The following is a 25333-nucleotide window of genomic DNA, read 5'->3' on the forward strand; positions in this document are numbered from 1 at the left end:
GTACAGGTCTGTGAATCATCAGGCTTACACATTTCACAGCATTTACCATAGCACACACCCTCCCCAATGTCCATAACCCAACTACCCTCTCAATACCCTGCTCCCCAGAAACCCTCAGTTTGTTTTGTGAGATTAAGAGTCTCTTATGGTTTGTCTCGCTCCCGATCCCATCTTGTTCATTTTTTCCTTCCTTGTCCCCCAACCCCTCCCCAACCTGCCTCTCAAATTCCTCATATCAGGGAGATCATATGATAATTGTCTTTCTATGATTGACTTATTTCCCTCAACATAATACCCTCTAGTTCCATCCACATCATGGCAAATGGCAAGATTTCATTTCTTTTGATGGCTGCATAGTATTCCATTGTGTATAAATACCACATCTTCTTTATCCATTCATCTGTTGATGGGCATCTAGGTTCTTTCCATAGTTTGGCTATTGTGGACATTACTGCTATGAATATTCAGGTGCATTTGCCCCTTCCAATCACTCACTACATTTGTATCTTTAGGGTAAATACCCAGTAGTGTGATGGCTGGGTTGTAGGGTAGCTCTATTTTCTTTTCTTTACTTTTTTTTTTAAAGAATATTTTATTTATTTATTTGACAGACAGAGATTACAAGTAGGCAGAGAGGCAGGCAGAGAGAGAGGAGGAAGCAGGCTCCCCGCTGAGCAGAGAGCCTGATGCAGGGCTTGATCCCAGGACTGGGATTGTGATGCCACCAACTTTGGCTCTCTTTTTGGAAGTTGCAAATTTTAAATCCTCTAGGCACCACTAATTTAAGACCGCATTGCTAGATTAAGTTGTTTACTTAAGGGTTCCATTTTCATTCCTCAATATATTTTATGTATTTCTCATATGCTTCTTCACTCATTAATTCATCCAGTTCTGAAGGGTTACTCAGTGTATCTTGATCAGCCAACCATCTTCATAACAAGATTTGTTGACAAGTCCCAGATTTTATATAAGAGCTTCATTATTTCAGTTATTCTCCTGATAGAGGAGAATAGAATTCACTATCAGCTTTCTCACTTTCCAAAGCACCAAACTCATCTTGTTTTCCACTTTTGTCCCAACTGCAGGTAGACTACAGTAAACAACATTTCCCAAACCTTTCTGTACAAAATTGCTGATTTCCACTGTCTCAATACCATTTTATGTTGCTATCCATTTATGTTTGTCTGGGAGTTAATGCACAGAGAGCTGAGCAGAGGCTTCATGAAACATCAGGCCAGTAGCACCTGCCCTCAGCCCCCCGTGTCTTATTATTGTACCCCATTTTCCAGCCCTACCCCACTCACACACCTTGTCTTCCAGTGGTGTCTAATGGTTTGTACTCCTTATTCTTTTATACCTTTGGTGTGTTCATTCCTCGTTTTCTCTGGAAAGCCTTTACCCTCTCCCTTTTCTCTCATAAATTCTTATCCTCCCAGGTGAGCTCACGTATTACCTCAGCCATACAGGATGTCCTCCTAAGAGAGCCACTGGCTACAAAGGCAGACGTCTTCTTCCAGTTTTTTTTTTTTTTTTTTTTTTTAAGATTTATTTGTTTATTTGACAGACAGAAATCACAAGGAGGCAGAGAGGCAGGCAGAGAGAGGAGGAAGCAGGCTCCCCGCTGAGCGGAGAGCCCGACTCAGGGCTCGATCCCAGGACCCTGGGATCATGACCCGAGCCAAAGGCAGAGGCTTTAACCCGCTGAGCCACCCAGGCGCCCCTTCTTCCAGTTTTTGATGATTCTTTCATTCCACCATGAAATCCATCTATCCACCCCTTATTTCTTGACTGAAGCATATGTAACTGGGCTTGTGCCGTATTCTGGGATATAAGATGACTTGACTGGAGCTCACAGCTTACTGAGGGAGACAGACAAGTAGCCGGGAAATGACAATACAGTGCTTCAGTGCACCCATAGGAGCAAAAGTAGAGAGCAGTGTGTACACAGGCAAGGCTTGCAATACATGTAGGTATATTGGAGAAGCTTTATGAAGGCAGGAAGGACATTTATCCTGAAGGAGAAGTTTTGCAGGCATCAGGAAAGTATGAAGTCTGGGTCTCCTTTGGTAGAATTTAGACCCTGAAGCATTTTGTTTATTCTGCTGGTTCTACCCTCCCACACCTGTTACCACTCATTCTGGAGAAATCAAGTTAAAATGAGCTGCATGTTGGGGCACCTGTATGACTTACTCAGTTAAGCTTCCAACTTTTTTTTTTTTAAGATTTTATTTATTTATTTATTTGAGAAGGAGAAAGAGAGAGAGAGAGAGAGAATCTGAAGCAAATTCTGCACTGAGTGCAGAACCCCACTTGGGGCTTGAGCTGACCATGGTGAGATCATGACCTGATCCAAAACCAAGAGCCAGACATTCAACCAACTGAGCCATCCAGGTACTCCTAAGCATCTAACTTTTGATGTTGGCTCAGATCATGATCTTAGGATTGTAAGATGGAGCCCTGTGTCAGGCTCTGGGCTCTGAGTGTGGAGGCTGTTTAAGATTCTCTCTCTTCTTCTCCCTCAGCCCGTCCTCTTCCCACTCCTAAATAAATAGATAGATAGATAGATAAAAATAAACTGCATGTTAAATGCATATGTTATGTATGTATTTCAATTTTTGTCTGACAGGAAACACAAATTCTCTGAATCAGAAAAAAAGATAATTTATATTGTGCACAGACCATCTTACCAGTTCTCTGCATCCCTGTCTCAATAGATAATGTGATGAAAGCCTGATGTTACTGTGAGTTTACAATGGGGTTGCACCAGAGGAGATGAATGCTGAAATTATGAGACTCAGAACTTACATAGGGCAGCTGGCACATGGGTCTGTTTCCTCCATTTTCCTCCTCCTGAGAGAGAAACCTTTATTTTGGAATATAAACAGATCCTCTCTGGGGAGGGATGACAGTCTTTACTTTTCCCTTCCTACCCTGGAATATAAGGAAATAGCTTCAGAGGCTTCCTTCCCTTAGAGGGTGAATGGGTTACTACTTGGGCAACTAGAGCTCAGTCCTCTGAGAGTCTTCTGCTAGGGTAGAACACACTTAAGCACTGCCACTGAGAGACAGGAAGCTAGCATTTTTGTGTACCAACTCCTGGCTCTCAGCTGCAGGTCACTCTTGGGCACTTCTGATGAGACCACCTGCCCTTATAACTGGAGAATGCTCTCAGGCAGAGTGATGCTTTTGGTGTGCTTATACGAACTGTCTGTGGGTGACTTCCAGGACGGACAGAGGGGATACGGACATGATACCAATTATGTGATCTTACCTGTCTTCATATTTCTAAAATGAAGATCATAATGTGTAACTGCACTGGATTGGTGGGAAGATTAAATGCATCAGAATTCATAAAGTGCCTCTCACATTTCTTGAAAAATAGTCGATACTCAATAAATGATAGCTTTAATAGTCATAAGTTAACATGAGGGAGCAGTGGCTCTTCTCTTGTAGCTGACTTAAGACTTGTTTCTATCGCTATAGGTTGTGTTAGAGTAAACAGTTGACTGGGGTCAGAAGGGGCAAACTGTAGTTTTAGGAATAGAGATTTCCCTTAAGTGAAGCTACCCATTTGCACGGGGGCAGAATCTATTCCTTTCAAGCATTATAAAGCCAACTAGTCTAGTGAGATATAATTAGATTGTTTTCTCAGTATTAAAGCTTTTGCCAATGGCTTGTACATTTTGTTGCTTGGTAGGGAAAATAAAACTTACACAGAACGGAGTTATTTTGCTTGTAGCTATAAAGAATATTTATCAATTCATGCTAAATCTCAGAGCATATCCAGGTTGACATGGTTGCCAAACTGGTTGTGTTTTTTTCTTTTGTACTAAATCTAATTGTAGGCATTATCACACCTACAGTACATGTCTGTGCATGCATCCCTACTAGGAAGATGTAGGGGTGGGGGGAAGGTAACAGCTATCTGCTTATGTCAAGAGAATGGGGCAGGTGGGCTTGGAGGTATATGAAAAATAATAAGGGAACTTGGTGACCAGGATCTATTGTGAATGGAGAATTGAGTTTTATTCTCTTTTTGTTTTAATAGGAGGGTAGAGTGGAGCTGAATATGGTCAGTGTTGTTCATACTTTGAGAGGTTCTGGGTGACAAGATGCCATGAGAGGGATTGCATTATGTGTTATCCTCAGTCCTACCAGAGGTGGTGATAAGAGCCATAGAGGTGGAAGTGCTGAGCTCCTCCCAGTTGAGGTGTGTGCGAAGTGTCAGTGTTGTACATGTTCTGTGTGGTGGGCTCAGGAGGCTAGCCACACACCAGCCCTTGCCCCTTCTCTGTGCTAACATTTGACTATCAGATCCTTCTTTTGGGGGAAAGTGGACTCAAGCCAGTAGATGAATCATGTTTTGTGCAAGGCAATCATGTTATTCCATTTTTATTTCCTGGAGTTTGGTCTGAGGTGGTCAAGTGACTTAGGAGAAGTCTGATGGGGATTTTAAGAAGTATCTTTTTCCTGGTAAAAAGAGATGAAGGAGAAAAGACCTGCCCTTCTTCCTGATTTTGGACTTGTTGGTATTGTGGCAGCTATTATGTGATCGTGAGGGGCATCTCCATCACACAGAGAGTATGACAGAATGGGAAAATGGAAAAATTACGTGTTCTTGGTAACACAGAAGTATGAGCGTCTGGATTAGTCTGGGACTCCATACTGCTGGCTTCTTATAATGTGTGACTTCTCTTGTTTAAATGACTTCAATGGGCTGTTCTGTTCTTGAGGCCAACATGTCTGGATACAGCACAAGTCTGGTGCGGGGGAGATAACAAAGACGCTGACATTAGGAGTAAGCATCCGTGGAAGAGAAGAAGAACTGAGGCACAACTGGGACCCCTGGAGAGGGCTCAGTAACCACAGACCAGGACAGAGAAAGGATGGGGGCTCCTTGCTGATCAGGAGGATAGCTGGTGCTCCCCACTGCTTGACAGTGCATGAGAGCAGGAGTGAGACCGCAGAGGCCACTTTGGTGAGGTGCCATGCACTGGAGCAGCAGTGACAGGCAAGCCCTGCGGTTCTCTTTGTGGGAGATGCAGGAGTCAGGACCAACATGATATTTTATAGCTCTTGTAGCCTGTTGGTGGTGGAGGAAATGGGCTTTGGAGCCAAACAGATGTGGGTCCTGTTACTTGCTTGAGCAGAGCTTCAGTTTCCTTCTCTGTAAAATGAAGAAAGTCATCTGCCCCACTGGATTCTTATAAGGATTAAAATACATTAAAATAAGTTAACTTCTCTAATCTGTAATATAGTAGAAGTTTATGAAAAGGTAGTTATTATTATTTAACAGACACCTCCAAAGGTAATGAAGATACTTCATGGTGAAGATACTTCAGTAGAAACCTGACCACTAGATGCTGAGTGAGATCAGGCCAATTTGAGTTGTGACTTGCAAGAGTAAACTGGTGTTGACCTGCCCTGATTAGTCTGCTAAGAGAGAAGCCCCTGGGGGTGGAGTTTCTGGAGACCATTTCTCCTCTGTCCCCCAGAGACATATCTGAAACAATAGACTTTCTTGTGTGTGGGAAGAACATTAATATTTGCTACGACGTTGTTTTCCCCTGAGCAGTGGAGGAAGACAAAGGCAGAAGATGTGTAGTGCTGATATAAGTGGGAATGCCACAAAGTTTTACAAAGTTCCCAAGGGACTGGGTGGGGGCTTATCATGGGGTCTCAAACTCCTGAGAAGAGGGAGGGGGAAGATCATAGAATGTCCCCTGCCCATCCTATCATTGACAACCTTGGTTATAAAACACCAGAGGTACAAATGTAATAGCCAGAATCAGAGGCTTCCTGCTCACGGATATGAGGGGGAGATGGACCAAAATAACCTTACAGCACTCATAGCAGACTCTGAGAAGCCACCCCTTCTCTCCTGGAGCCCCTATCCACACACCCCTTCTAAGTAATTTCTAACCTTTTGGTGACTCACAGAAAGAAGAGGAATAGAAGTTACTGGCGTTTGTAGTAACAGGATGAGAAAGTACGAGACTTCCTGTTGTGTGTGTGTGACAGCTGGTGATAAGTGGAGGGCTCTACACAGGAAATCCGCTCAGCTTCTGCAATGTGACCTGCCTGAAGCTTGGGTGCTCCTTCAGTCTGGATGTTGATGGCAGGACAAAGGGACGCCTGGACTATGGGCGATATGGTAGAGAAGAGTTTGGAAGGGCCTCTGGCACCTTCTACAGATGAGCCCTCCCAGAAAAGGGGAGACCTGGTAGAAATCTTAAATGGGGATAAGGTAAAATTCGATGACACAGGACTCTCCTTAATTCTGCAGAATGGCCTGGACACCCTCCGAGTGGAAAATGCTCTGACCGATGTCATCTTGTGTGTGGACATTCAGGAATTCTCCTGCCACCGCGTGGTGCTCGCTGCGGCCAGCAACTATTTCAGGTCAGCACGCCTAGGATTACAGTCAAACTGGGTGCAGGTTGTAAGGAAAATCAGTAACGATGTGAGAGCCCAATCTAACTAGGTGGCCATTGTTGCATGTACGGTTTGTATAACTATTTAGATTTGTGTGTCTATTGAAGATACAAGAAAGGAAGTTATTAAACCTTAGGTTTTAGGGTTGGAGGCATATTAAAGGAGATATTGGTATCATTTAAAAGCAATGTTTATGTATTACGGTGAATCTTCTCTGTATGTGTCTTTGTTCCAGAGGATGGAAAATTACTGAAGTCATGGGGATTTTTTTCCCCCTTGGTTTGATTAGTGTGTTGGAAACATGATGTTGTCTTTGTTCACCAATAGAGGTAGAGAAAAGTTTATGGCCCCTCATTTGGAGTTATCAAATGACTTGCTGAAAATTAAGGGCTTCTATTGTGCACAGGGGTTGGATTAGAAAAGAAAGCATAACAAAGGTGCTTTTGCAGTGAGGGGCTCCCAGTTATAACACACTCCGAGACCTGGGCTCCATCCTGTCCTGTCCTTCCTGACATTGGGACTTAAGGCAAGTCACTACGTGCTCTTGAGTTTCTGTTTTGTCATCTGTTAGCTGGGGACAGTGATTACCTTTCTGGATTGTTGTGATAACTAAATGGGAGAGGGAAAATGCTCTTACACAGTGCCTAGGGTATAGTAGATGCTCAGTATGTCTTTGTGAAATTCTTAACCTCATTCTGTTTGGTTCAGCTTAGAACCGTTTAGTGAGTATTTACCATGAGCAAATGCCTGGGACAAGAATGTGGGAGAATCAGGAATGCAGTGAATAGGGCTGGATCCAGAGTTCTCCAGATCACTGCAGACGTGGTGAGAACCAGTCCCCAAGGGAAATGAGGATGAAGAAGGTATTTGCGGAACTTGAAAAAGAAATGCCTTTATAATTCTTTTAAATTATATTCTTCTTAACTCTTGGTTCTGGCTGAGGAAATTAAGAAGTATTTACCTATGAAATATCTTGAAAAGTATTGTTTTTTCATTTTTCTGAGATGTTTAGAGGGAAATTTTTCCTTGGACTTCAAAGAACAGTGTCAATGGGCTGTTGTGGAATTGATTAGGTCCCATATGTAGACAAGGCAAGGGTTACACCTGGGTTGGCAGGAAGTAGTGCCTGCTATGTGCCAGACATTCACAGTTATCTGATTTTATTTTTGCAGTAGTGTGGTGAAGGTGGTTGATGTTCCCTTTTACAGATGAGGAAATGGAAACCCAGCTTTACATATGTAATCATTGCTAGAGCAGGGATTGGACACATTGTAGAAATCCTTGTTTTTTGCTGTAATACCAATTGCCCCTAAATTTAGGGCTTCATTCCACAGGAAATATATAAAAGGTAACGGGTAGGCACAACATAAAGATGGGTTGAGAAAGATAGACACATTTCTTACTCACCAGTTTCGAGCATGGCTTTCGCATTGATCACAACCACTTTCAGAAGTAAAGGAAAGTCAACTTGGCTCAATATCCTGAGTACCCATTTTTAGGTGTATTCATTCTGTTTTGAATCACTGGAAAATGGTTGTCACACAAAGGTATACCCGATTAGCAGTTTTGTTAGTGGCTTGGCATAGGATTGCTGGCTGTATGCTCTCCAGTGCGTCGCTGATTACTCTGGTCCTTTTGAAGGTGTTTGGGCCCAGGTCCTTCACACCTCGATGATGTGGGATCCTTAGGGAAAGTGTCTACCAGCCCTCAGAGGAGGCGGTACAGTGAGTTGCTGGAGACTCCCACATGGTGTGCATGTCAGCCTGGGGATGAAGAGTTGCTTCCAAAACTGCCTTGTGGTAGAGGGAAATTCCTTCTATTCTTTTCTTCAGAGCAGTGACTTTTGATTCTTATCTTGGTATTTCCAAGATGACTTTTCTGCTATAATGAACACAGGCCTGGAGACAGGATTCTTTCTTCTAGTACTGTGAGAAGAGCTCTGGGCCACCAGTGTCACACATGCTCTCCCACAGCAACCCTGGGAGGAAGGGCATTTTATCCCAGTTTATAGATAAGGAACTAAAGCCCTGAGGGTCTCTGCTAATAAAGTGACCAAGTGGGATTTGGCCCTAGGACTGATATTAAGTCAGACATTGCCTCACTGCCTCTCTTGCTTTGCTTCTAAGGTTTTGAAAGGGGTTGGGAGCCAAGTTCCTTTTATGCTCACACTTCAGAAGGGCAGAGAGTCTGCTCTGTCTGAGAGGCTTCCGACACAGTCCTTTGTGCTTGGGAGGGCCTGGAAGCTTGCTGTTAAATTATGTAATTTTCCCTCTTTTATTTGTTGAAAACATAAATATTTTCCATGGAGTGATGGAACCATAGTATATTTAACTAGTCCCCTGTTGACAGACATTTGGATTGTTTCTTATCTTTTCCTGTATAACAATGCTGTAATGAATGACCTTATACATGTCATTTTATATGCATGCAGGACTATCTGGGGCTGTATTTCTAGAAGAGGGTTTGCTGAGTCAGGGAGAAATGCATCTGCAGTTGAAGTGGATATGCCAGATTCTCCCTGGTAGAGGTTCAATTGTTGTTCACTCCTCATAGGCTTGCCAAAAGAGGATGGCTTCCAACTTTTGGATTTTCCCCAATCTGACAGATGAGAAACAGTATCTGTTTTGTTTTAATTTGCATTTCTCTTAATTTTTTAAAAAAGATATATTTATTTATTTGGGGGGAGGGGCAGAAGGAGAGGGACAGATAGAATCTTAAGCAGACTTCCTTCTGATCACGGAGCACATGGGGCTCAATCCTACAACCCTGAAATCATGACTCTGAGATCACGACCTGAGCTGAAACCGAGAGTCAGACGCTTAACCAACTGAACCACCCAGGTGCCCTGTATTTCTCTTATTCTTAATAAGCTCAAACATCTTCCCATATGTTTAAGGATTGGCTGTAGTTCTTTTTCTGTAAGCTCTCTCATACGTTTTCAATTGTCATATATATTTTTTAAAATTAAGATTTATTTATTTATTTATTTATTTAATTTTTTAATATAATTTTTTATTTTTTATAAACATATATTTTTATCCCCAGGGGTACAGGTCTGTGAATCACCAGGTTTACACACTTCACAGCACTCACCAAAGCACATACCCTCCCCAATGTCCATAATCCCACCCCCTTATTTATTTATTTTTAAAGATTTTATTTATTTCTTTGACAGACAGAGATCACAAGCAGGCAGAGAGGCAGGCAGAGAGAGAGGAGGAAGCAGGCTCCCTGCTGAGCAGAGAACCCGATGCGGGGCTTGATCCCAGGACCCTGGGACCATGACCTGAGCTGAAGGCAGAGGCTTTAACCCACTGAGCCACCCAGGCACCCCAGATTTATTTTTATCAAAGTACTACACGCAGATAGTTAACAAAGAGTCAAATATTATTTTTTTAAAGATTTTTATTTATTTGAGAGACAGTGAGAGAGAGCATGAGAAGGGAGAAAGTCAGAGGGAGAAGCAGACTCCCCATGGAGCTGGGAGCCTGATGCAGGACTTGACCTACGGACTCTCAGATCATGACCTGAACCGAAGGCAACTGTTCAACCAACTAAGCCACCCAGGTGCCCAGAGTCAAATATTGTTTAAAGGCTTATAATGACAAAAGTTTCTCTTTACCTCCTCTACCCTTCGGTTTTTCTCATCAGAAGCCACCATTTTTGACATTTAGCTGTTTGTTCTGGTATTATATTTATATTTCTTCAAAATATGCTTACTACTATTCTTTTCTGATTTCTCAATGTTAGACATTATTTATTGACTTCCTAGCATGTCTGATAAAGACTTAGCACTTATACCTAAATCCCTTACCATACACTTCCTTTCCCTGTAATCTCTCAGCATAATGTTATCACTTTTTTGGGTTAAGTTTGTGTTAAGAATTTACATTATGTCCATGAAAACATTGTTTCCTGTTGAGCCAAGTTGTGTGATAATGTTTTACTTTGTTTCTTGTAAAGCCTTTTATCTGAAGTTAATAATTCATTCTTTTTTCCATTTGCTTAATTTTGGGGCTATCTTTCACTCACAGCCTCTCACCATGATCTTTCATGTGGTTCAATACATCAGAGAATCTACTGATTCCACTCCCCCTGCCCCAAGAATCTTCCTCACTGACAGCATTTTATACATGTTCTTTGGACCCGTTGCCCAGCTATTATTGAGCTGCGTATATAACCCCGGTGGCTGTAAACAGGGACATTACTAGTAACTCAGACAATGTAGTTCCCTTTGGGGGCCTATTTTAAAGTCTTGAGTGGAACGAGGAAGTTGGGAAGATATATAGACTTGGGCAAAGGAGAATAAAGCTTTAAAAGTAGCTCATGACATACATTAAATGTCAAATGTCCAAATAGCCTCATGGCAGGAATATAAAGGGAAGCATGATTTAACATTCATAATAATTTTTTTTTAATGTCGTAAGATTATTAGTGTCTTTTATAAGACGACTAAGAGAGCCGCCATTTGTCTTATGCCTTTGGACATGTCCCTAAATCTAAGTCTTTGCAACTGGTTGTGCATCCTGTGTACTGAACCCCAGCTCCCCAAGGATCTCCATCTAAGGAAGTGGTTCTTGCCATTTTGGGGGGCATGGAGCAACTCACTGCCACTTTGGTTCATCCCATAAGCGATGTTGACCCCTGAGGGCAATCAAGCTGTGGGTCCCAGGGATGGATGAGGGAAGGAGTGGTGAGGAAGAGAGGGATCATCAGGTTTCTCACAGTCCTACCTCATGACTGGCCTTTCTACATGAACAAAAAAGCTTGCAGACTGAGGCTGAGTCAACAGCAAGCTCCTTTGTTGCTGGTGATGCCCCAGATCTGCCTGGATCTTGGCTCCTGCCTTGTACTTCTGTACTTCAGTCTCTGGATCTGTTTCCTGGAGGCCATGATGAGGGGCCTTTGACCACTGGCTACAAAAATCAAGCACAGGTCAGGAATGGGAATGGCATTGTGGGACGATCTGTTAATAATATTATTATATATTAACCAGTTACTGTCTGACAGAAAGTGGGGTGAGAGGCTACTCTCAAACCACGTGTAGAAGTTATAAGTCTTTGCTTTTGCTGCATAGTAGTGTAAGGTGTCTACAAAGGAGCCAGTAAGCGTGGATGATAGTGTAAGTGCAAAAGTAAACAAGAGTGAGTTAAGGTCCTCTAGGTCTGGATTAGAAATCTGGCTAATGGTGAGAACATTGAAGATAGCTCTTGCTACAGTGGTGAACTCCAGCAAATTGGAAGAAGTACTGATTGTACTTCTAGCTTGAGTTCCTGCATTTTATGCTTTTAATATTGTTCATTTGGCAGAACCAATGTGGTGGTTAATATTTAAGTACTTTAGGTCTATAGTATTTTTTTATTTTTATATTTTTTTAAGATTTTATTTATTTATTTGACAAAGAGAGAGACTACAAGTAGGGGTAGTGGGAGAGGAAGAAGAAAGCTTCCCGCAAAGCAAAGAACCTAATGTGGGGCTTGATTCCAGCACCCTGGGATCATGACCCGAGCCAAAGGCAGATGCCCAACAACGGAGCCACCCAGGCACCCCTAGGTCTGTAGTTTCTTATCTGCAATTCTAAAATCCCCAAAGTGCTGATAATTGAAGAGCTTTTCATAACTTATTTGGTGGACAGATCTGTGTCTTAAACTGCATTTGTCTGATGGAGACATCTATCCTGAACTGAGGGGAGGCTACTTAGAGTCTGTTTATTCCAGTTAGGGCCACTATTCATATATTCGCTGCTGGAGTCCTCGTGTGCTGGATCAAGGAGTGCTGGAGGTGCTATGTAACATACAAACTACGGCAATACCCAAACAATTCTGAATGCCAGAGCTCATTTGACTGCAAGATTTTGGGATAATGTATTATGAGACTTTCTGATAAAATTTATTTCTTTTTGGTGTTATTCTTCTACCTTGTTTCATCAGAATATTTGTAAACATAAAATACTTGTAAACATAGTTTACATATAGTTTTGCATCTTTTTTTTTTCATTATAATCTCCCCCAGGTTCATAACTCTTATTTATTTTGCTATAATTTTTAATAGATGCATAATATGAAAATCATTCTCTCATTGTGAATGTAGGTTACTTCAATATTTTGTTTTCGTAAATAATGTGGTAATAAACATCTTTGTAGTAACTATTTTTTGCAGTTTGGAATCTGGAAAGGCCAACACTTTTTGCGTCCTTTCTGCATACCAGGAACTTTGCTGGATTCTCATTCATTTGGTTTAATCTTCACAATATCAACAATTAGGTAACAACAAGTAGATAAGGTTGTCTCGGTTTTACCCTCCAAGGAACTCACTTTGATAGGAAGGGGGCTTCCCCATGGGGATCCAAACTGAAAACAGATCTTTCCATTGGGCAGAAATGTGGCTGTTGAGACATTTCCTGTGTAAGACCCTTAACTCCCTCTCCCCACCATGCACTAGTATGATCTATACAGGCTGAAAATGAGGAGAAAATATAAAAATTATTGCCTCTGTGTTCATGTGCCCCTCACCTTGCACACATAAACGGGATACTAGGGGAACATTCAAGCCAATTTTTGTCTGGGGGCTGAGATAACAGACCCCATAGCAGCAAAGACTTAGCATGCCTTAGGACACCAGTCTGGGTCAAATAATTAAATAAGAAATAAGGGAGCAGGTCAGGATGCAAGGTGAAGAGACAGTATGCTTTGAAAATATAGGGTCTCAAGAACCTATAGGACATCATTGGAGCAGGAACAAATAACTGCTTGGTATAATGGAAAGAATAGCATCTTAAAATCTTGTCACTGGCAATTGAGTCTATACCCTTCCACTTATTGGCTGTGTAAATCTTGGAGGAATTGCTTGGCCTTTCTGATGTTCAGTGCCATTCATTATACAACACAATGAAGCTAATGATTTGTGTTTGTCCCAGTAAGTTTGTGAAATACACATAATAAAATAGATTCATTTATGAATTTATTTGTCTAAACATTTTATGCAGGATAATGACTCAGATTTCTTCATTCTAAGGAAGAGAAATCAACTGGATTTATGTAGGTAACTCACAGAGTGCCCCAGAAGGCCAAACTCAGAAAACAGATAGGGGCCAAGGAGGCCAGGCAGTAGCCAGGACCACAGCCCCAAACCACCCAGAACCATGTGGGGAGGACTCCCCCACTGCTGCAGGATCCTGGATGCCAAGGCTAGTGCAGTTCTGACCGTGGGCATCTTTGCCCTTGCAGTTCCTGGAAACGGGAGGCTACTGCTTCTCCTGCTACCTCCACTGAACAGGCTCTCCTCTGTCCCTGCTTCTTTGCATTAGCAGCTCCCAGTTCCTAGCCTGGAGTTAGTTAATCTGATTGGTCCGGCTGAGTTACACATGCCAATGCCTTAGCTGTGACAGAGGCTGGGAAAGTGTGCCTTGGACCTTTGCAGCTTCTGGATCAGGAAGTAGCTTCTGCCACACACTACATCTCATTCCAAGGGAGAATTGCCATACCTATGAAGGGTTTCAGATGCTGGGTGACCAAAAGCTGGCAAGAGTCTATTACATGCAACTATTATGTGCCAGACCTGCATTAGGTGCAGAAGAAGGGTTAAGGCATCATGAAAAATATGAAAGTGGTAGAGAATTCCATGATTCTTGTCTCATATGCATCAGAGATAAGGATACTGAGATATTACAGGCAAGAGGACAATTTTTTTGCACTTTCAGTTATTTTCTCCCTTCAAATCTTGAGTAGCCCCCCGTATATCTGCGAGAGTGTGTGGTGTACAGGCATCAACCATCATGCATGATCTAGAAACTGGCTGAAAGTGAGCTATGAGAGGGTCTTTGACAACATTACAATGGCTGGCATTTAGCAGACAGCTTGTAAGTATTTTATGTCAATATAGACTTGTTATTCCTCTTAAGTCACTGATTAGGTAGCATCCTGGTCAGAGCAGGAAGTCCTCTCGGAGTTGGGAGCCTATTGCACAGCTTTATAGAAGGGAAGGATGATCAATCAACCATGGTTACCATAGTAAAAAATTATGAGGAGCGGTTAAAAAGTCCAAAATGCTTCAGAATGTTGTGGATTCAGTAAGTTACTCACATGACTATTTGGACACAAATGTGCTAGGCCTACATAGTGAATCCTGCAGATCTTTTTTTAGAATTGGAAGGTAGTGGGCAGAAGTTGCTGCCCCAAGGTAGAAGTATAATTGGGTCCTTTGAATTTTTAAAAAATTTTATTCATTTATTTGACAGAGAGAGCGAGCACAAGCAGGGGAAACAGCAGGCAGAGGAAGAGGGAGAAGCAGACTTCCCACTGAGCAGGGAGGCCGATACGGGACTCAATCCCAGGACCCTGGGATCATGACCTGACCCCAAGGCAGACACTTAACTGACTAAGCCACCCATGTGCCCAGGTCCTTTGAATTTTTAATGAAATGTCGTTTCTGGGAGTGCCTGGATGACTCAGTCAGTTGAGAATCCGACTCTTGATCTCAGCTCAGGGCTTGAACTCACCACCGTGAGATAAACTCACAGTGGTGAGTTCAAGCCTCATATTGGGCTCTGCACTGAGGGTGGAGCCTACTTAAGAACAAAAATAAAAATTCATTTCTGTCATCTCCACCCCTGGTGCCTAGGGCATGTGGGTCATCCTATAGTCAAGACCAGAAAATCCATTCTTCTCCTGTTTTGAATAATGCTCCATGGAGCTCTCAAATAAAACACAACAGAGAAATACTTTCATCATCCACATCTCAAGTTCTGAGCATTACCCCTATGTTATGTACACAGACATGTAGCTGTCCATTTACAAAAATGCCTTTGTAGAGTAGATTCTAATATGGTAAATACCAAACAGTCCGTGAGATGAGCTGCCTATATGCAGAACATCTGTGTTTTTGGTAAAAGTGCCTTAGAGCTCACCATCCATCACATTGCTCAATATTCCTATATTAGTCAGCATTCTTTTGGTTGCCAGAGATAGAAACTGAGGTCAAATCAGCTTGGGCAAAAGAGGAAGGTATTTGGCCACATAGCCAATTCATAGGAAGGGCCGGGATGTAGCAGAGCCTGGGAAGAAGAGGAACCAGGGCCTTGAACACAGTCTGGGTATTTCTTTCCACCCTCCTTTGGCTTCTTTCTCAGGTGGGATTTCCCAGATGGACTTCTGCCACACGGTTGGGGGTTTGCTTGTTGGCAGCTCTGAGACTCACTTCTCTTTGGTTGATTCCAGAGAGAAACTGAGGGGCTAGCTTCAGTTTGAAAAGTCCTCAGGGAAGACTCTAATTGGCCCAGTTTCATTCAATTACCCAAGCTTAGACCAGTCACTGTGTCAGGGAGGTGGGGCACAATGATCAGCCCAGTTTAGGTTAGGAGTCCAAGGTTGTCCAAAGGGGATGTGGGTGGAGGGGAGTGAAGAAGGGGAGATTGGTAAAAAAGGTAGAGAGCTTCTATTTGAGCCACATGATTTGGGTGGGACTTGGGAGAGCATTTCCCAGAATGGGAAGGTACTGGACTAAAGGAAAATAAATGTACATTAAAGAGGGATAATAAATCCTGGTTTACTTTCTTTTATTAGCTAACTTATTATACTTTTGTCTTAGCTCTGGCTGTCAGGAGGCTCCCTGCATGAGCTTTCCTTAGCCTAGGTTTCAGTGATATATTCTCCTCCTACTTTAACGACTTAGATCTTCTTACTTTTTGTTGTTACTGGTTTGTCTCTTTTATAATACCTCTGAGGGTTTAGTATGAGCCTCTTTAAGTTATTTCGCGGAAGTTTTTTTTTTTTTTTTTTTTTTTTTTTTTTTTTTAAGTGAGCTCTAGACCTAATGTGGAGTTTGAATACGAGCCCGAGATCAAGAGTTGCATGTTCTACTGATGGCCAGCCAGATGCCCCTAGAAAGGCCATTTTTGTATAAAGATAAGTCTCCTTTGCTATGAAAAATATAATTTAGGCAACCTACATCTCCTCTGCAATCTGTAAGGGTAGACATTATTTTATTACATCTAACTTTTGTGGAAAGCTTTAAGGCCACAGTAATTATAGGAGTTTTAATACTACTATGACTTTAAAACATAATCAAACCAAAAGTTGCCTCATAGCCCTTTCTGAGGAGACACTCAAGGATCTACAAATTTACCCTCCAGGAAGTTTGTTTATGATATATCAGGTCCAGGCCAAGTAAGAACTCACACTAACTTTCACCGGGCACCGGGGTGGCTCAGTTGGTTAAGTGTCTGCCTTCTGCTCAGGTCTGATCCCAAGGGCCTTGAATCAAGCCCCTCATTGGGCTCCCTGAGCAGGGAGCCTGCTTCTCCCTCTCCCTCTGCCTGCTGCTCCCCCTGGTTTTGTTCTCTCTCTCTTTCTGTCAAATAATTAAATAAATGAAATCTTAAATAAATCACTGACATTCAAGAGATCGTGTGTCATGTAGAGTAAGCTCTACATGGGATAAATATCAAGGGCATTTTGGTGTTAGGGGAATTAGGACAGGGGCAGATGGCCAGTGAATAATTCTTAAAAGGTGGGGTTAGGTATCACAGCACTCTGGGTTGATTGGATGAATACATGAATTGGATAGACGAATGGAATTTCACTAAACCCACTCTCTACCAGACATTGAATTTACAAAGATTGTTGAGTTCTGATTTCCTATTGATTTCAAAATCATAGTCAGAAGAAAGAGAGGCAAATCAGTGTTTCAGTACAGGGTGGTAAGTGCTACAATGGAATTCTGTTTACAGAAGGGGCATTAAATCAGACTGGAGGAAAAAGCAATCAGAGAGAGCTTCCTGGGAGAGTTGATATTACAGCAGAGTTTTAAAAGATGAGTAGGCATTGGCTAGAAGGTGCCCAGTGAGCGAGAGAAAGTGGGAAGCATTCCAGGCAAAAGGAAATGCATCTGGGAAGGAATCATGCAGTGTAAGCATGGGAACCAGAGGTAGCTGAGTAGGGATAGAGTAAAGATATGCACGGGTCAATAAGCCTGAGAGATGGGCAGGGTCAGACCATGAAGGTTTTGTTGAGCTACAGTGAAGAGTTTGATATGTATTTTATGGGAAGCAAGAAGCCATGGTAGAATCGTTAAGCAGAAATGTGATTCGAGATTTCTGTTAAAATAACCCTTTGGGCTGTGGTGTAGAGGCCCTGTCAATCTAGGAAGACCCTCAGGTGGTTGCAGGCAGTGGCCCGGCCAGCAGGCATGGGGAGACAGTCTCAAGTGGCATTCTGAGTCCTCCGGGCAGCTAGACCACAAAGAAGCTGCAAGAAGGAGAGGCCCTGCAAGGTTGTGGGACTAGGAGACAAACTCAAATGGAAGCCAAACCATACTTTGGCTGAGAGCCAACTCCGAGCTTCAGGACTGGGAAAAGAAAGCAAAGGTGAAGTAACTTTATAATTTCTTCACCTACCATGCCATCCCCTTTTAGAGGAAAGCCCAGAAACATAAATCATTTTGAAGTAACTTAAGTTTTGAACTTGAATTTTTTGAACACCTTGAAGGAGATATGCACCACAGCTGTTATTAAAATCCGTTCTCTCTTATCTACATCTATGACCTGGACAACTGCTAGGTTTTAGGGCAGCTTTGTATGAGTTTCTAAAAGTTCTCTTTGGGGACGCCTGGATGGCTCAGTTGGTTAAACATCTGCCTTCAGCTCAGGTCATGATCCCAGGGTCCTGGGATTGAGTGTTACATCAGGCTCCTTGCTCAGTGGGGAGCCTGCTTCTCCCTCTGCTTGCCTCTCCCTCTGCCTGCTGCTCCCTCCTGCTTGTGCTCTTTCTCTCTCAGACAAATAAATGAATAAAATCTTTTAAAAAATAAATAAAAATAAAAGTTCTCTTTGGGAAGACCGATTAGAAATAGATGTCCTCTTCTCTGGGGTTGTCGCCACCTGAGGGCATGAGACTTAGGGGGTATAGCATGGTCTGGATTTCAGACCCACTCTAGCAGCTATCTGAGCAGCCCTCAGTACAGCCCAAACTATGGTAGTCCTTCTTCATCTTTGCCTTTAAAACTCTACTCCACTCCCAGCTGGAGCATCTCTTGTCTTTCTCTCCCCTCTCTCTCTGGATCTGTATCACAAAAGCCTAAGGACCAGGCTTGGCATTCCAGATTCCTCCATGGCAGCTGGTAGAGGGAGAAGTCTGGAACACAGAGATGATCAAATTTGCTCTATCACAATAGGGATAACTTATGACTTGGGAATACCTTGTGGTGAGGATAAGGGCCAGAGCCAGTTTACATGTTTCCAAGTGGTCAGAACTAACAAATGCTCAGAAAAATCTCAAAGAAGAGGCTGATCCATGACCTCTGGATAATGACAAGGTAGGTCATAAGGAAGCCAGCATGGGGTCCTTGGGGGGTTGGGATGGAATGTGTTTGGAAAAGGGGGTTGATAAGAAGCCTCCAGGACAACAGCTGGGTCAGAATGTGGCAGTGGGCAGTAAGCACAAATGCTGAGCCTGCTCATGGCCCAGTGGGAAGTGAAAATCAGAGCAGACCTCATTGAAGAGGGAAGTGGTGTTTTTGTCAGGAAAAGCCAGGTTTCATCTCTGGTAAGGAGAGGAATATGTGCCAAAGCTAATTAAGGTGAAGAACAACCACTATGTTTTATATTGTAAGATCTAAGTCAGGAAGGCTTAGGGTAGAGTTCATGGGCCTGAGATTCCAATTTGGAGAATCACTAGATAATCTAGTTCTCTTTGTAACACACTTTGTACCAGGAGCTCATTGTTATTTATTCCTTTTTAAAAAATTTAATTTTATTTTTCAGTGTTCCAAGATTCATTGTTTTTGTACCACACCAGTTCTCCATGCAATATGTGCCCTCCTTAGTACCCACTACCAGGCTCACCCAACACCCCCACCCACTTCCCCTCCAAAACCCTCAGTTTGTTTCTCAGAGTCCACAGTCTCTCATGGTTTGTCTCCCTGTCCGATTTCCCCCAACTCACTTCTCCTCTCCAGCTCCCAATGTCCTCCATGTTATTCCTTATGCTCCACAAATAAGTGAAACCATATGATAATTGAGTCTCTCTGCTTGAGTTATTTCATTCAGCATAATCTCCTCCAGTCCTGTTCATGTTGATACAAAAGTTGGGTATTCATCCTTTGTGATGAGGGTGTAATAGTCCATTGTCTATATGGACCACATCTTCTTTATCCATTTATCTGTTGAAGGGCATCTTGATTCTTTCCACAGTTTGGCAACTGTGGCCATTGCTGCTATGAACGTTAGGGTACAGGTGGCCCTTCTTTTCACTACATCTGTATCTTTGGGGAAAATACCCAGCAGTGCAATTGCAGGGTCATAGGGTAGCTCTATTTTTAATTTCTTAAGGAATCTCCACACTGTTTTCCAAAGTGGCTGCACCAACTTACATTCCCACCAACAGTGTAAGAGTGTTCCCCTTTCTCCACATCCTCTTCAACACTTGTTGTTTACTGTCTTGTTGATTTTGGCCATTCTAACTGGTGTAAGGTGGTATCTCAATGTGGTTTTAATTTGAATCTCCCTGATGACTAATGATGATGAACATTTTCTCATGTGTCTGTTAGCCAATTGTATGTCTTCTTTGGAAAGTGTTTGTTCATGTCTTTTGGCCATTTTTTGGCATAATTATCTGTTTTGTGTTTGCTGAGTTTGAGGAGTTCTTTATAGATCTTGGATATCAGCCCTTAGAGGAGCAATGTGGGTTTGGAGATTGTGGTGTCAAATAGGCAAATCCACTTGGCTGGCAGGACCAAGTACAGGATGGCACTGCATGTGTAGCCTCCTTCTATCTACTTATGCATCCATCCATCCATCCACCCAACCATCCATACAACAAATATTAAATGTCTACTGTGGGCCAGCAAATAATTGAGAGAGAAGTAAAATCCAGCCTTTGCCTTTCAGAGCCTTATAAATCTAATAGAGGAGAAGACTAATTAAAAATAGACCATGTAGGGGCACCTGGCTGATTCGGTTGGTAGAGCATACGACTCTTGACCTTGGGGTCATGAGTTCAAGCCCCATGTTGAGTCTAGAGGTTACTTAAAAATAGGCTTTAAAAAAGGGTACAGAGAAAAAGGGTATAGAGTGTACAGAGAGAAGTCTTTCAAACCCAAAGCTGTTGAGGTAAACAGAGGCACATGCTTGAAACTGTGGTTGTTGGGCATAGCTGTATCAGAGGATGGGGTGGGGGTGCATAGACCAGAATCTAAGGGGCCTGGAATGGTAATATTGACAGTACATTAACATTTCATTTTCTGGGCACTTTTAATACAATCTTCCTTAGCATTTGGGGCCCAATTGTTATTCATTATCCGTTTGTCTAATTATGTCAGTCAGGACTCTTCATTGCATATGGCAGATACTCAGTTCAAACTGGTTCAAGCATATTTTGAAAAGAAGTTATTTGCTCACATAATTTAAAAGTTCAAGGTATTGATTTTAGGTCTCTCTAAATCAATTATGTTCACATAATGTCATCAGGAATCAGTTTCTTTCTGTCTCTTGTCTCTACTTTCCTCTGTGTTGGTTTCTCTCTTAGGGAGGGTCTTCACACATGGAGGAAAGAAACTATCTAGCACCTCCAAACTTTATTTCTCCCAGCTCAGTTGTTACAGTACAGAACTTCTCTTTCCCAGTGGTTCCAGAAAAAGGTCTACGGTTGGCTTTGATTGGACTTGTTTCTTTCCATGCCCATCCGTGAACTGCTCCCTGTGGCATGGGAAATTTAATATGGTGACTTGGGCTATGTTCACCCTTAGTCTGGGAGGTGGGGCTAGCTCCCCTCAAACCTCTCAGATATTGGCAGAGGGATAGTTTCTTAAAGGAAAATCTGGGTATGCTTACTAAAAAGATTAGGAATGATGTTGGACGGCCATAATAAGAACTGCCCATTATATTTTTATAGTTGAATCATTGCGGAATCCTGGCCATAAACATTTCCTGTGATTGATGTTCTATCCTGCTTGATCTTGCAGGACAGAACAAGCCCTTCTTTCTGTTATACATTTGGATGGGCTGGGTTACATGGCATGCTGAGGTCTCAGCAATGGTCCTAATGGGGCCGGGAGGGACACTGGTTCTGTAGAAACATAGCTGGAGTTCTGGTCTTCAAAGGGTCCATGTGCAGTGTCCTTGAGGAGTGCTGAACTGGGCAAGGAGATTGGCAGAAGGCAGTTCTTTCAAGGCTTGCTATTTAGAGTCAGATGGGGACAGTTCTAGGGTTCTAGCTCCTCTGTCGGTTTGGAGGCAAGACTCAGCCAGCAGCTGGGGGCTCAGGGAGCTGACTCCAGGCCCCAAGTAGAGATGGGGCCTTAGGCCTCATGGAATTCTAGGAGGCTGGAGCTTAGAAGGTTCATCATGGAGCCCAAAGCAGGGCTCAGTCTTGCAGCCCTGAGATCATGACCTGAGCCAAAATCAAGAGCTGGACACTTAACCAACAGAGCCACCCAGGTGCCCTAACATTTATATTATTAAATAGAATTAAATAGAATTTAACTCAGTTAACCGATGTTAGAGCTATTCCAATACAGATTATGTGTCACTGATGGAGAGTTAGTTTCAGGTATAAATGGGATGGTGAGGGGGATTAGAGGAAGGACAGAGCAGGGTACAGCATGGGTGGAGTTAGCCTAGGAATGAGATAGTGGGGATGATGGGGTGGGTGTTGGTCTGTGGGCCTGTGATTGGGGTTAGAGGTATGGGAGGCAGGGGTTTCAGAAGCAGGTGTAGAGGCCCAGGTCCAGGGGGTGAACCATAGTAATGTTGGGCTGGGTGAAAGACTCTGAGTTGATTATATTTAGGAAATGCTGGGACATGTTAAACCTTATCAGAGGTCTAAGTGGAATGTTTGTTCCGGTGTGGCTGTGTTCTTCCTTTCCAGGCTCCAGGCCCTGGACTTGGGAGTGTGATGGGTATGAGGGTAGAGGGCATATAAGGCATGCCTTATGGATCCGATTCTTCCAAAGGTGTTTGATAATTTTAGAGGGGTAGAATACTGTCCAAAGGAAAACACACAGGGATTAGGAAGGACAAGTTCATTTGTTCGTTCATTCACTCATTCATTTTCTCCCCAAATATTTACTGAGTCCCTCCTAGGCTCCAGGCACTGTTCTAGCCCCAGGGATACAGTGGTGAGCATGGTGCAACCCATGCCCTCACTCAGCTTATGTTGTAGTGGGGAGACCACTGTTAAATTAATTAATTTCAGGTTGTGACAGATTGTAAAGAAAAAGAAAGGAGGTGAAGATGTTAGGGAGTTGGGGGCAGCATTGGGGAGGGCCTCTCTGAGGAGGTGAATTCTGAGCAGAGACCTAAATGACTTGAACAGTAAGGCTGGCAGAGCTCGGAAAAGAGTGTGGCCCAAGCTGTGCTTGGGGCCACACCCTAACTTCATTCCAGAACACTCTTAGGCCCATAGAGGTTTTTATGGCTATTGTGGGAGACGAGCTCACTTGCCCAGCCTCTATTTTGGGATTGGCACTGACTCACTGCTGAGTATTGGGCAACTGGCTCCCTACTTGAGACTATTTCTATTAGAAATGAGGATCTTAATAGCTACCTCTGTTTTACAAGAATCTCATGAGAATTGGTCAGTGTCTGTCTAGAAAGTATTTTTTATTATACAAAAATTTATTTATCTCGCGTGTAAGCCAAGGAGTAAACTATTAGCAACGAACTCGGCTTTGTTTCACAGAATGAAATTTGGTCTGGTTCTGTTGGTGCTCTCGTTCAGTTGACCCCTAATGGTAGCCTTGAACTCCTGCTGATTTTCTTGGTTTCAGCACACTGTTGAGCTCCAGACCAAAAGCCCAAGGTTCTCATCTCCATTCTATTTCTGACAGCCCATATGGCCTTGGGCAATTCACTTAGGTTCTACCTCTATAGTCTATCAGCTATAAAATGGGTATAATAATCAAAAAGTACTATTCTTTGTCCTACAATGTGCTAAAATCATAAATGTAAGAGATTACTGTTATTAAAGTGGAAATCTAGGGATGGCCCACTTTACATAGATTATATACCTTTTATGAGGTCCCAACTTGGCCTAGGTATTTCCATGGATTGCCCAAGAGAGCAGCAGGGGGCCTGGGAGTTTGGTCTATGAGAAATATGTAGATCTATTCTAGGTTCACCTTGTCAGTATTGAGCATGATTGTGGCCCAGGAGAATGTATTTAAGTGACAGAAAATCAGTGACAAAATCTCAGAGAAGAGCAGAAAAATATTAGGACTTTGGGAGCCAAAGCAGGCAAAAAGAGCCCTAGAGAGAGGACTCTGTCTTTAGGGCACTTCCTTTCTCTCTCCCGTGAACATTTATTGAGCTCCTACCCTGTGACAGGCACCATGCTAATGTCTCTGGACAAGACTGTGTGTAGCCCTAGCCCTTACTCTGTTCTGGAGTGGCTGTGGACAACAGTGCAGTGACTCTGACACCCACTTACCTGATAGGCACCAGGCCAAATGCTGGCTAGTCAAGAGTTGCAAGACAGAGTGTGATAGGTCTGCCTATTCTAAGTATCTCCCAACAGCCTGCCAAGATTCCTCTGACATGGTCTAAAATACCTTTCCCTAGTAAGTGCTGGGAATCATGCAAACCACTTTGTTTATATTATCTTACTTATTCTTCCCAACAAGTCACTGGGGTAGGGACTATTATATCATTTTACATAGGGGGAAATGAGGTTTGCTCACTTGTACAAAATCATGTAATGAAGTAGCATCAGAGCCTAGTCTAGACCACAGCCCCCTTTGCCTTCCAATAGCCTGCACTACAGACTCTTCTTCCTGCCTTCTCCTGGGCTCCTGGAGCCCCTTTGCTCCAGTCACACACACACAGAAAGCTGGAAGTGCCTGAGAATTTACCTACTTCTGGGATGGCCCATAACTAAGACTGTCAGCAGGTGCTAGAGAATCATAGATCAGCTTCTTTGCCTCTTATGGGGACAGCTCTGGAGTGTATTCACCAATGGTCCCATGTAGGATCAAGCAGAAGTTTCTGTATGACTTTTGTCTTGCTTAACCTCTTGCCTTCCCCTGTTCTGTTCTTCCTATATCCCTAACACATCACTAGCTGATAAGGGTCACTTTCTGGGCAGTCAAGAGTCCCACTTGGGTAGGGGCTGAGCTGAAGCAGGATGTTACTCAATGACTGATTCCAACAGAAAATTCAGAAGCTGTGTCTAGCAGTGACAGGCCTGATCAAGAGTTCAGATGATCCCAGAGATTCCAATAACCGTGTCACATGGGAAAGACATAGGCTTCAAAAGAGCCCCTCAAAGTGCAAGACATTGAATTATATAACTTATATAATTTATATATATAGTATATATATAATAATTTATATACCTATCTTGTTTAATATTAAAACATCTCTCTATTGGGCTTTTGCAGTTCTTATTGGAATATTTGAGATCATATAGATTCAACAAAATTAATATTTTACTAATCTTAAAATCACTTTGCAGGTGAAATAGCATTTCTAAATTTCACCTTGGTGGGACTCTGTCAATATGTTTGCCTCAGTTAGGTGAAGCCTCATTTGACCCCATCATCACTGCCCACCCTTTCCTGCCAAAAGTCCCATTTTCCATATTGATGTACATAACATTCATGTGGGTGACATTCACTTTACCCCTGAGATGATGGCAGATCTGGGTGATGCTCTAGAGCTTTGCCATCTAATAGAATAGCCACTAGGTGCATACAGCTGTTGAGCAGTTGAATCATGACTGGTCTGAATCAAGGTGTGTGTGGTTTTTTCTTTTTAATTTTTAAAAAATATTTATTTATTTATTTTAGAGAGAAAGGGTGGGGAAGGGCCGAGGGAGAGAGAAGCTTTAGCAGACTCTACCTTGAGTGTGGAGCCCAACTTGGGGTTCAGCAAGGTGTGTTTTAAGTACAAAATATACATGAGGGATTT

General features: G+C 42.8%; 1 protein-coding gene across 2 annotated transcripts in view; it reads left to right on the plus strand.

Moving 5' to 3' along the window:
- Positions 1 to 6041: 6041 nt before the first annotated feature.
- Positions 6042 to 25333, plus strand: part of KLHL6 (kelch like family member 6) — a 68465-nt gene continuing 49173 nt past the window's right edge. Inside the window, exon 1 of one of the 2 annotated variants that reach the window (XM_032339543.1) lies at positions 6042 to 6402. In XM_032339543.1, the coding sequence (XP_032195434.1) occupies positions 6110 to 6402 (293 nt within the window). In that variant the 5' untranslated portion in view covers positions 6042 to 6109. The remainder of the gene's footprint in view (positions 6403 to 25333) is intronic. The other variant, XM_032339533.1, reaches the window with a different exon arrangement.

The sequence above is a fragment of the Mustela erminea genome, chromosome 1 (assembly GCF_009829155.1).
Source record: "Mustela erminea isolate mMusErm1 chromosome 1, mMusErm1.Pri, whole genome shotgun sequence".
Taxonomy (NCBI): Eukaryota; Metazoa; Chordata; class Mammalia; order Carnivora; family Mustelidae; genus Mustela; species Mustela erminea.